Here is an 11,660-nt window from a genome sequence, read left to right as displayed (position 1 = left end):
GCATCGTATACATGTCACTCAGGCCTATATGGCCTCAGCAGCAGCCTTGGCCTTCTCGACCTTTGCACGCTTCCTGCGCAGGCTCTCGGATTCATTAGCACGCTTGTCTTCACCGTATTCGATACGCTTGAGGAGCTTGCGCTTCTTGTTGGACAACATCATCTTCTGCCTCTCACGCTCCTCCTCTTCCGCGCGCTTCTTCTTCTCGGCCTTCTTGCGGATGGCGGCGTTCTCCTCTTTCCTCGTCGGCTTCTTGACCTCGAGCTTCTTGCCAAGGGCTTCAGCTTCCAGTTCACGCTGATGCTGGAGACGAGCAGCTTCTCCTTCTGAGATGTCTGATTCAGCGTCAGAATCGAGGCCGTCAAACTCTTCACCTTCATCAGCCTCATCAGATTCTTCGCTGTCATCTTCCGAGTCGTCAGCGATATCCATGCCTTCGCCAACTTCGACTGAGCCCTCGCGGTCAACAATGGCATCCATATCCTCATCTCCGTCAACATCGAAGGCTTCCTCGTCCTCGTCACCCTCGTCTTCAAACGCCTCGGCCTCACCCTCTGGTTGCTGCGCAGCGAGGGGAAGGTTGGGGTCGTATTCGCCCTTCTTGGGCTTGACCCAGGGGCTAAGATGCGGCGGCAGGTCTGCGCCAGGGGAGTAGTGGTCTGGTCGCAATAGCTTGCCCTGGTTGATACTGTCCCAAACCCATTGTGGCTGAACGTAGGTGCGTCCCGGCATCATGGAGTAAGGCCATTGAACCTTGGGAGCAGCAGCATCCTCGTCATCTCCGTTAGGCACGCCGTTGGATAGAGCGGGTCGGTCGACAATCTGGTGTGTGATGTTCGGGTCCGACTCGTTCGTTGTGAAAGCACCGTCGCCGAGAGTTCCATCCCAACCAACTCTCTTGCAGCCAAATGCCTTCAATATAAACTCGAGCGATGCTCTGGGTGTCTCTCGCGATAGGTAGAAGGTGAAGGGCGCGAAGAGGGAAGCAATCTCAGCGCTGCTTGCTTGCGGCTGGGGTAGGATGTCGGCATCGGGCGCAGTCGGCTCGAACTTGTCAATCTCGTCGTTGGCCTCCTCCTCATCGTCCTCAGTAGCAACCTTGGCTACAGCTGTGGTGCTCTCCTCCTCATCAACATCAGACATAGCTCCAATCCTGTCCGCTATCGCCTGTGCCTCGGGGTTGATCTCGGCATCCTCATCGTGTCCATTAGTCGCGCCGTTGGCAGTAGCCTTGCCCTCGAGCTGGAATGCAGCGAGCTCACCACCTTGTTCGTCGCTCTTTGCGTTGAACTTGGGTGGGTATACCAAGCCGACTGATGTGTAGAGGCGGTAGTTGACAAAGCCGAGAAGAGTGGTGTAGAACTCGACAAAGGTGCCCATAATCCTGAAATCGATGTCGCCACCGGTTCGCTGGACGAACCTGTATGGTACAAGCCAAAGGATGTCCTGACCTTGGATTGTCGCCTGGTAGTAGATACCCTTGATAGAGAGGAAGGACTTGCGGAGGGCGTGGGAGGTGATTACGTAGTGCTCGAACTCGCGGGTCAATCGCTGGCAAAGGGCAATGGTCTTCGCAGGGACGTGGTCGCTCGAGGGGAGGTTGGCGAAGAGGAAGAGCATAGAGAGAGCATCATCGAGGTCACGCAGGGCGTCGACAAAGGTAGGGTAGCGCTCCTTGATGATGTGGTCGAGCTTGACCTTGGGCATGAGGTTCTTCTCGAGGCGCGATGCATCTCCCGACTCGCCGCGACCGAGGGCGCGACCAATCTTCTTTGCGACAGCCTTGTGCTCGCGGAACTTTGCCAGCAGCGGCTCGTGGAGGAGATACTGGATGTCCTTTGTGTAGTAGAAGGTGGTGGCAGCGGTAGAGCCTCGCGAGACCTTCTTCTTGTTGCGCGGCTCACGGGGGTAGATTCCCTTGAAGATACATAGTCGTCTGAAGTCCGGGAGCGAGATCTGAAGCTTCTTCACGGCGCGCGTACGAGTGATGTAGTTCTTGGCCGCACCAGAGGTGCCTATGGATTGGTTAGCGAAAAAGACGTCTCGATCAGTTGTAGGCGTGCATACCCTTCTTTTTTGAGCGACCGGCCATTGTGTTGTCTGTATAGAATCGCGATTCTGTCGATGCAGATGGTCGAACTTTTGGCGGGCGCAAAAAAGTTCGAGATGCGGCCAACTAGCGGACATGGATCCGGCATTAGCGTGCGACCAGGGTCCACCAACATGCATCTTGCCAGAACACCAGCGCCGAGGTGAAGACCCGCCATGGAGCCAATGATTGTGTAGGAGAGAGTTACCATGGCCGTCAAGCAGCAGAACAACACGCAGCAGAAGCTGCTGCTCTTCGGAGCCGCCGCAGCTGTGCGCTTGCTCCTCTTCACTGTCTTTCCCGCACTACCAGACCTCCTCGCCGGACGTGTCGAGGTGTCAACACCAGTGACGAGCTTCAAGAGATGTATGTATCCGACATGGAGTGTGTATACTATCACTGACACGTGATAGTGCAAGAGGGCGTCTTCCTCTACACCCATAATGTCTCTCCCTACGACGGCGGCGTATACCACCAGGCACCCCTCCTGCTGCCTCTCTTCTCCCTCTTCCCGAGCCCGGCACAGGCCCCTCTGGCCACCAACATCTTCTATACTATCGTCGACCTACTGAGTGCGAATGCACTGGCTCAGGTGGCAGAGAGCGGCTTCGCGTCTGTCACGCGACTGTTCGCCTCGCCGCGGAAGGACTTGAAATGGAGCAGTACGGCTGTCGCAGCAGGGTACGACTACTACAATCCTCTACAGAACATATGCTAACACCTCGAAGCTTCCTCTTCAACCCCTTCACCGTCCTGACATGCATTGCACGCTCTACCTCGGCCCTGACGAACCTCTTCATCCTCACGGCCATGGCCAAGGCCTCCCAAGGCGCCAGCTTCACCTTCATTCTATCCACGGCTTTCGCTTCGTACTTCTCTATGCACCCGATACTCCTCTTCCCTCCGCTGATGGTCCTCCTTTATGATGCAAAGACACTAAAGTCCAAGACTGCGCCAAATGTCACATCCTTCATCGCAACCCATACTGTTGGCTTTGCAGGCGCAATAGGCGCCCTGCTCACTGGCTCCGCATTATTGATGGATTCATGGGACTTCCTGTCGGCGACATACGGTGTGCGTCTTCTCCTGCCTGACCTCACACCCAACGTGGGACTCTGGTGGTACTTCTTCATTGAGATGTTCGATTCCTTCCGCGAGTTCTTCCTTGGCGTCTTCTGGCTCCACGCGGCGTCGTATATGCCCGGCCTGACGATTCGACTTCACAAGCAGCCACTGTTCGTCGCATGCTGTTTGACAGGCGTTTTTGCCATCTTCACTCCATACCCGAGCATAGCGGATGCTGCGCTCTACCTTTCTTTGGTGCCCATGTTCCGCCATCTGTTTCCTCGTGAGTATTTGCCTTTCCCGTGAGACTGCGACAAAACTAACTATGTCACAGTCATGCGTTATACCTTTTTGGCATCAGCGAGCATCCTATATACGTCATTCTTGGGCCCCGCCTTCTACCATCTGTGGATCTATGCTGGATCAGGTAACGCCAATTTCTTCTACGCTATTACTCTCGTCTGGAGTTTGGGATTATCCATCATCTTGGGAGACTCGCTATATGCGGCACTGAGGGACGAGCTGGATGTGGAAAGACCCGAATTACAGGGCAAGGAAGTGCGCAGGGCTTAGCACGGCGGTGTGCTGGCGTCTCCAATTGCCCTCAAGAATATACTATACGAATTGCACAAATCTTCAAGCCAGACTCACTCGCGCGCTATGCTGTCCTACAGTTTCCTATTAGAGCTTTAAAGACAAGATGAAGGCGTCTTTTCTCTCCTCTTTTAGGTTGCCTAGCCACTCTCACCACGCGCTCAAATCTCACCGAACTGCCATCTTCACCGCTGATTTTAAGCGTCTTTCTACTTCTGTAGGAAAGCATATAAACAACGTATCCCCGCCTCTTTCAGTCTTTTCTTCCATCGCTCTTCCATTACTCTCTCGCGATAGCTTTTGCCCCACCGCACTTGCAAACACTTGACATACATCATATCTACACCCAAACAACAAGATCAACATGGCTGGTAATAAAAAGGTCAGCTTCTCACCTCGTGAGATGGAGGTTATGGCCCTCGCCTGGCAGTGCATGGAGACGCAGCCCAAGGTATATACTTTCCAGTACCACCTCTACCTCTCCCAATCATCATCATGTCAATTCCCAACACTCTCAGCACACTCTTTATCACCTCATCTTCTACCCTTCTATTCCTCATACTGACACGTCTATCCCTAGATCGATATGCATAAACTGGCCTCCCTAACCGGCTACACCGTCGGCTCCGCCGGCGTCACGTTCGGCAAGATTAAGACCAAGATCAAGCTCCTCGGCGAGTCCCTCTCTACAGACGGTCCCACCACCCCCAAGAAAGCCGGAGGTCCGGGTCGCAGCAAGGCTACGTCTATTCCAACTTCTACCCCTAAGAAGCGTGGTCCCCCTACCTCTTCCAGTACACCCGCCAAGCGTGCCCGAAAGGGCGCCCGTCAGCCAACTTCATCGCCCTCCGAGGACGTTTCGGCAGCCGATGACGACGGCGACGATGACGAAGACTTTGGTGATCTGGGCGACAAGAAGGTCAAGGTCAAGAAGGAGGAACCGAGCTTCGAGCAAGGTTCTGGTTTCCTTGATAACGGTAGTGGTGGCGCAAGTTACGGTTTCCTCGCTGGCATTGAGACATTCGGTGGTGGTGGTGTTGGTGGAGGCAGGAGTGCAGCTACTGGGTACAGGAAGTCGGTCGCCTAAGACGTGGAGCGGGATGGGGGTGATTGAAGACTGGGAGGTGGGTGGAGGAGGAAGCCGAAAAGTTCGTGTAGTGCCTTAGAATAGGGTCTCAGTCAGGCGTTTAGCGGTATGGGTACAGCATCTGGTAGAGCATCCTGAGGCTGTGGCGACTACAAGTAGCATTTGCCTAGTACACGCTCCTGCGTATAGTGCGGCATAACTACTACTACATCATGAATAACTTGCTTCGATTTCACTCCGGTATATATAACCCTCGAGTAGTTCACAGACTTCTGCGTGATAGTTGGCAGTGCGAAACAGCATTAAGATCATCAGGCTCCTATATCATTCTTACAAGGTTGATTGACATGCGATACGCTAACTGACAGTACATAATTACAGCGCGAACGCTAAATCGACCGAAATCTGGTACCCCGTCCCATATGAATATATCCCATAAGCCTTACCAGCTCGACCGCTCTACGCCTTTTACCATATCTTAAACACTTCCCTGGACGACACCATCCACACTTATAGCGCAGAGATGGCCTCGAGTAACACATCCAGCGCCCGATCGCCGACTCCCTCCAAGCCTTCCCTCAGCGTCCAAGCAACGTCACTCTGCAGACCCAGCGGCACATAAACACCACCCTCATCCTTGTTGACCTCCATCCTCTCTCCCAGCCTACTAGTGTGCTCCCATTCCCTAGCCGCCTTCTCTGCATTCTCAATAACTTTGTTCGGAATGCCGCACATGGCTGCACAGTGCATACCAAAACTACCCTCAGCCACACCTTGTTCCAGTTTGTAGAGGAAGGTGATGGACTTGGACGCATCGTCGACGTGGATACGCATACGCTTGTTCTCGACTTCAGGGTGGAACTCGAATTCCTTGGCTAAAGATCGGTAGTGGGTGGCGAAGAAACCGACGCAGCCTACGCGTGAACTGATATCGTGTAAAACAGCTTGTGCAACCGCAACACCGTCGTAAGAAGACGTTCCACGACCAAGCTCGTCGAGGATGACAAGAGAGCGAGGTGTAGCTTCCGAAAGGATCTTCTGTGTTTCAGAGAGCTCAACAAAGAAGGTAGACTGGGCAGCAAAGATGTTGTCGTTGGCGCCGAGACGGGACATGATGCGATCGACTGGTGTGAGTCTGGCCGATGTACAAGGTAGGTAGCATCCCACTTGTGCGAGGATGACCGCGATACAAGTCATGCGAAGGATGGTAGATTTACCCGCTGCGTTTGCACCAGTGAGCAGACTGATGTTGGCAGAGTCGCCGCCTAGCCTGATATCGTTGGGGATGAAGTCGTCGACTGTATTGAGCATGCACGGGTGGCGGAGTTCTTCAAACTCAACGACAGTACGATTGCCATCTTCGAAAACAGGACGGCAGCTAGGCTCTCCGAGTGAAGCAGATGCTTTCGCAAGACTGATCAAGCAATCTAGCTGAGCAATGATCTTGACGGCCGCGAGCCACACTTTGTAGTCCTCGTCGAAGCGTTGGCAAAAGCGAGTAGCAACTTCACGGGTGATCTGGCCATGCGTCTCCTGTGCTTCTTGTAGTGCTCGTACTAGCTTTCGAAGCTCAGGTGTGTAGTATCGAGTAACCTTGGCAGTAGCTGACATTTGGTCCCAGCTATTGGGAACTTTGACCTTCTTGGGCACCTCCAGCTGGTAGATCTCCTTGCCGATGTCGTTGTATTGAACAGCGTTTGAGTTGAGCTCTTTTCGAACCTTCTTCAGCAGTACATCCAAGTTAGCTTTGCAAGTGTCAATCTCCTGCTGGCTGTTATCAAAGTCCTCTTCGATGCCGGGCTCGGGAATGAGAAGTCCTTCTTTCCGGGCGATGTCTCGATCAAAGGCTGAGTTCCATTTTTCCAGTGATGCAGCCAAATCAGGCATGGAGGAGATGAGTTGTCCGATAAGACCCTCGCCTTCGCCGAATTGCTTCAACAAGCTAATAGTATACTCGATCTGCTCAAAGCCTTCCAATACTTTGAGAAAGTCTTGCGCCCTACATCGGCCCGCATGTACGCGAGAGATGAGACGCTCAAGATCTGGCAATTTACTGAGAGACGCGCTGAAATTCTCCATGATGGTAGAGTCGGCGTTCAGTGCATCCACGGCGTCCAAACGTGCGTTGATCTTGGTCGCATCTGCAAGAGGGTGGCATACCCATTGCCTGAGTAATCGCTTGCCGAACGGAGTAATGCAGCGATTGAGCATGGCGAACAAAGTGCCTTCAGTTGATCCGTCGAATGTGTTGGCGAATATCTCCAGATTGATCAAGCTTTGACCATCAAGAACCAGACTGGTAGCCTTCCGTATGGGGTCGTACCATTGGAAGTTCCCAAGTGTGACAAGATCGCGCTCGATCATCAACGACCGCAGGTATTGTAGAAGAGCACCGAATGATGACATGACCAATTCTTGCTCTCGAGCTTCGCGGAGAACTAGCGGCCAAGCCTCGATATTGTCTTCTGTAGGTGACTCAAAATAGTTGTTCGCTTCCAATTCGCGAATGGTGATATCCGCTGGCCAAAATTCCTTGTTAGGCTTCAGGTAGTTCCAGATTGTTGTGGGTGGAGTATTGTTCTTGAGTATTCGTAGAACTTTCGCAGATATACAAGACTTTTCCAGGAGTAACTCGCCAGGTCTCATCTGCGCAATGAGGGTTTCGAACTTCGTCATATCGACATCGTCGGTGAACTCGCAGAGTTGGAATTGAGCAGTAGCAGTATCGACGAACGCTATTCCGAACGCTGGGAGATTATTACGGTCGATCTCCTTGATGGCCATACAGTATGTGGACATTTCGCTCTGAAGCATGCCTGTGTCCACAAGTGTACCGGATGTGAGTACTGTAGCGAGCTCTCTTCGAATCACTTTGTTTTCTTTGCCAGCTTTCTTCGGAGTTTTGCCCTTGTCGTCGCGTTCCCGCATCTCTTTGCCCAAAGCCGACTCCATCTGGTCGACTCTGGCAACTTTGTGTCCTGCCGCTACAAACTGTGTTGCCCACATGTCCAGGGAAGCTTCTGGTACACCCACCATCCTCATGTTGACCCGATCGGTCAGCTTGAGGTCGAAGAGCTGGTGGCCAATCGAGGCGTCCTTCTCGTACAGCTCGTAAAATTTGCCTTTCTTGAAGAAGACAACGGTGTCCCACCACTTGCTCTTGATCTCCCAGTACTGCGTTTCGAAAGCTGAGAACTTGCCCCAAGCACCTGGGGGGATATAAAGTGTACGGGGGTCGTAATCTGGGTGATCGGCCGGATGCCGATCAGCGTCCATTTGGTGCGCGAGCCATGGATATCTCGTCTCAGGTTCTGATGCGCTTGGTCGCTCTTTTATCTTTTTACTGGGGTCCTTCTTAGTCGCTTGTATGGACGTGCGGGGCTTGAAGACCATTGGGTTCTCGGGATCGTAGATCCATTGTTGTGCAGTCGACGTGCTAGTCATTGCAACATCTCCATCGTCTTCGTCGTCCTTTGCCTCGATTATAGGCGGTGATGATGCGGGAGCTGTCCTGACACGACTCTTAGGCGCTGCTGAACGTTTGCGTTTCTTCGATACAACCTCCTCGTCAGAATCATCTGCAACAACGAAGTCTTCCATATCGTCCTCGTCTTCTTCCTCAAGCATAGCCTTCTGTGTGGCCACGTCTAATCCGAACTCGTCGTCGGAATCGTCGTCGACAACGACCCGCTGGCGCTTCGTCGCTCTGCCTCTAGCATTGTTCGCAATTGGACCCAATACGTCCTCTTCTTCATCATCGGATTCGGCATAGTTGACCGGCTTTCGTGCCTGGGTAAAAACGTTAACGAGTGCGGTCAGAATGCACAATGGCACGTTGCACATACCTTGCGTGTTGGGCTACTGGGAGTGACATCTGCGGGCTCTGGTAGTACGCTGTCAGTTCCGGAATACATTTTTCAGGACATGTAATAACACACCATTCTCCTTGTTCCTTCCCCTTCCTATTGTCAACTCATGTTCTTGTTTGATGGGACTCGAGTAGTCGGGGGCATCGCTGCTCGGCACAGGCGTGATGGCTGCGGGCGGATCATTGAACGCCTTCTTGGCCAATCTTGATGTTGGAGTCTTGTTGACTGGTGTGGCATCGGACGGCGCGGGGCTTGGTGAGTTGGTAGACTTCTTTTGGAAGAAACCCAAGATGGACTTTTGACCCTTTGCCGATTGCGACGCGGAGGCGGGCTGCTTCTTTTGTGAAGCGCGAGGCGTTGACATCTCATTTCCTTCAACGCCGCGAGCCATGGTTGTCGTGGTGTTACAGTGTGGGGAGTGAAAGTAGTGAGAGTTTGAAACTATCAACGGTTGCAACTGCCATACTCCGGGGAAGGAAGGGACGCGTCGGACGCGTTGCGCTAGTCCATGTTTGAACTTAAGTGTCTTGGCGTATGATGCAACGCGCAGGCGCTTCATTTAGCTGCTACATGTACCATGAACAAAAGCGGCCACATTAATGATAGTAACACAGCAATTCAATCGGAGTGTCTTGGTTATAGCTATTGCTTTGGTTTATTTTGTTATCCTATGGCAAATGCACAGGTATTCTATCTTTCGTAGCGCGTCGAGGTCAGCCATGCGACATGTCCAACGCAGGGTACAAGCTCGACCTTCAGGGTCTGCTTGCAAACACGCTCATTCGTAGACTATCATATCCACTTCCATGCATCATCATCGGCGTTATAGTTCACAAGGCCATTACACAACCAAATGCAGTCCGTCTTGCACGCATGTCTTGAGGAGACCTGAGGATCTTCGCGACTTCTATTTCGCCTTGCCCTTGATTGCCTTGCTCTTGTCCACCTTGGTAGGCTGGATGCGTGCCATCATTTCCTCTTTGGTGATGAGATGATCAACACGCTCGAGAAGACCCAGCAAGCTCTTCATGTTTCCGCTCCACTCGTTCAGCACATCATCGGCATCCCTAGGCTTCGAAAACGTGACGATTCGGGCAGGTCGGTCAATCTTGGCGTAGATGGTCTTCGCAGACACTAGCTCGCTAATGTTCTTCTCTGTCTCATCTTCGGTGAGATCCAACAGCTCTGTCAAACGCGGGATCTGGATGCGCGTGTAGTACTTGGCGACAACGCGAACGTTGTGCTCAATAACACGCTTTCGGAGATCTTGCCATCTCTGGAATGCCTTGGGGTCGTCCGAGTCGTCCTTCTCCGCGTCGAATACGTCCGTCTCTGTAAGATGAGGTCCGAACTGCTTAGCTACCATTGGCCACCTCATAAGCTCGGGCACAGTGAAGAGCTTAACTAATTGTGCGTCTTGTGGGATCTGAGAGTTACGAGAGTCGCGCTGGATACGGTGAATGAGGTCGGACTGCTCGTTATCGTACGGCGAGAGGATGATAAAGTAGATGACGCGCTGAAGGATCTACACTTACGTTAGTGATAGTTTAAAGAAATATTCAGATGTTAAACCTACCGCTCGGAGCTTGTTAGGATCCTCCTCCACAGCCTCGGTGTCCAATACTTGTCGGTAGTGCTTGCAAACGTCCAGGTACTTGTTGTCGTGCTTCGCCAAGGTGATTTGCTGCTCGTAGTACTGGAGCTTCAAATCTGTTACATCGTCCTCTGGCTCAATGGGCGGGTCCTCGGGGCTTCGGTTCTTCTCCTTCTCCTCCCGCTCCTTCTGGTCCTTCTCAAGCTGCTCGGGAGTCTTCTTCGGTCTCCGGGCAAAATACCTTGTGCTGATTTTCCTGCTCAGAATACCAGCCTGTGTCCAGTCGCCCTTCTGTATACATAGCGCGACTTGTTGTAGGATGAACTCAGTCTTCTCGCGGCGGGTCATGGAGCCAAACGTCTCGACTTGCAGCTCGCACAGAATGTCTGTGGCTGAGTCGATGTCGCCTTGCTCCTTCTTGATGTTGGACAGGATGCGGGTTACTCGGGCGCGTTCGACTTCGACAAAGATCTGTTACTGTGTCAGCAACAGCACGTGTCCTATCCGTTGGTGCCGCCTACCTTGCCCTCAGTAACTGTCCGTAGTGTCTCGATGACGGATAGCTTTGTCTCGAGGTTGGGTGTCTCATCCAGGAACCCCATTACTGTCTGTACCATCTTGGTGGTGGCTTGCTTGAGCTGTCCATGCTTCTTGGAGAGGAGCAGGACCTGCTCATTCATCAAGTTCCAGTCCTTCGCATTCTTTGCTATTGTGACGATGGCGATTATGATTCGGGAAGTGGAGGCGAGATCTGAGGCCTGGAGAAGGTCAATACATGCCGATGCGCACAAGGTTGCGAGTTGTGTACCTGGCGGGTCTGCTTCTCGAGCGTGAGCAGCTTATCGATGCCAGTTTGCGGGTTGCTCTAATCAACTATGTTAGCTTTGCTTCGCCTTCGGGAACCAGTGAACATACAGATGCTAGCTTCTCCGCCTCTGGAATAGCCGCATCGACTTCCTTGGTAAAGTCCTTGTCGGCCTTGAGCACTTCTCCGCTAGACATGGTGGCGGGGTCGTCTTGTGTATTTATCGGATATCGGGGTATTCACTTGCTCCCAAGTAAAGCAGAGACTGCAGATGGAAGTGTCGAATGGGAGAGAGGAAAGTGTGGGATGGGGCGGCGACGTTGTTTGGTGGTGTTGCGGCTCGTCAGTGATGTAGAGATCCACGCTCGGAGCTGGGGCGCTTTGGCCACCGCCTTGCGCTAGGTCCAAACATCCGCCGAAGAGCCTCAGCCTCCCGCATCCTGGAGCAAGCACATCTCTTGCATCACAGATATTCGAATTTGGACTTGGTCCTCTTCGGACTGCACATTCATTCATCATTATGCTGCATTCTAGATATCTTAGCTGGCGCTCACCGT

At 52.7% G+C, this 11,660-nt stretch overlaps 5 protein-coding genes across 5 annotated transcripts; 2 read left to right on the top strand and 3 right to left on the bottom strand.

Moving 5' to 3' along the window:
• Positions 1-24: 24 nt before the first annotated feature.
• On the bottom strand, positions 25-2,092 carry AA0111_g9042 (Pescadillo; the record flags this gene model as incomplete). Its single annotated transcript, XM_028655557.1, has 2 exons — positions 25-2,015; positions 2,068-2,092. 2 exons carry the CDS (start codon positions 2,090-2,092, stop codon positions 25-27), a joined length of 2,016 nt encoding a protein of 671 aa, XP_028503449.1.
• A 206-nt stretch (positions 2,093-2,298) lies between these two features.
• AA0111_g9041 (hypothetical protein) lies at positions 2,299-3,727 on the top strand (the record flags this gene model as incomplete). The annotated part of the gene is made up of 4 exons (XM_028655556.1): positions 2,299-2,455; positions 2,503-2,770; positions 2,818-3,437; positions 3,489-3,727. The coding sequence occupies 4 exons, from the start codon at positions 2,299-2,301 to the stop codon at positions 3,725-3,727; spliced, it is 1,284 nt and encodes a 427-aa protein (XP_028503447.1).
• Positions 3,728-4,112: 385 nt separating this feature from the next.
• AA0111_g9040 (hypothetical protein) lies at positions 4,113-4,835 on the top strand (the record flags this gene model as incomplete). The annotated part of the gene is made up of 2 exons (XM_028655555.1): positions 4,113-4,199; positions 4,329-4,835. 2 exons carry the CDS (start codon positions 4,113-4,115, stop codon positions 4,833-4,835), a joined length of 594 nt encoding a protein of 197 aa, XP_028503448.1.
• Positions 4,836-5,345: 510 nt separating this feature from the next.
• On the bottom strand, positions 5,346-9,095 carry AA0111_g9039 (DNA mismatch repair protein; the record flags this gene model as incomplete). The annotated part of the gene is made up of 3 exons (XM_028655553.1): positions 5,346-8,624; positions 8,681-8,718; positions 8,774-9,095. 3 exons carry the CDS (start codon positions 9,093-9,095, stop codon positions 5,346-5,348), a joined length of 3,639 nt encoding a protein of 1,212 aa, XP_028503401.1.
• Positions 9,096-9,611: 516 nt separating this feature from the next.
• Positions 9,612-11,300, bottom strand: AA0111_g9038 (26S proteasome non-ATPase regulatory subunit 12; the record flags this gene model as incomplete). Its single annotated transcript, XM_028655552.1, has 5 exons — positions 9,612-10,229; positions 10,281-10,769; positions 10,820-11,056; positions 11,107-11,163; positions 11,214-11,300. 5 exons carry the CDS (start codon positions 11,298-11,300, stop codon positions 9,612-9,614), a joined length of 1,488 nt encoding a protein of 495 aa, XP_028503400.1.
• Between the last annotated feature and the right edge of the window lie 360 nt (positions 11,301-11,660).

Source organism: Alternaria arborescens, assembly GCF_004154835.1.
Source record: "Alternaria arborescens strain FERA 675 chromosome Unknown contig_24, whole genome shotgun sequence".
In the NCBI taxonomy this organism is placed as follows: domain Eukaryota; kingdom Fungi; phylum Ascomycota; class Dothideomycetes; order Pleosporales; family Pleosporaceae; genus Alternaria; species Alternaria arborescens.
This window is presented reverse-complemented; position numbering and strand designations above follow the sequence as displayed.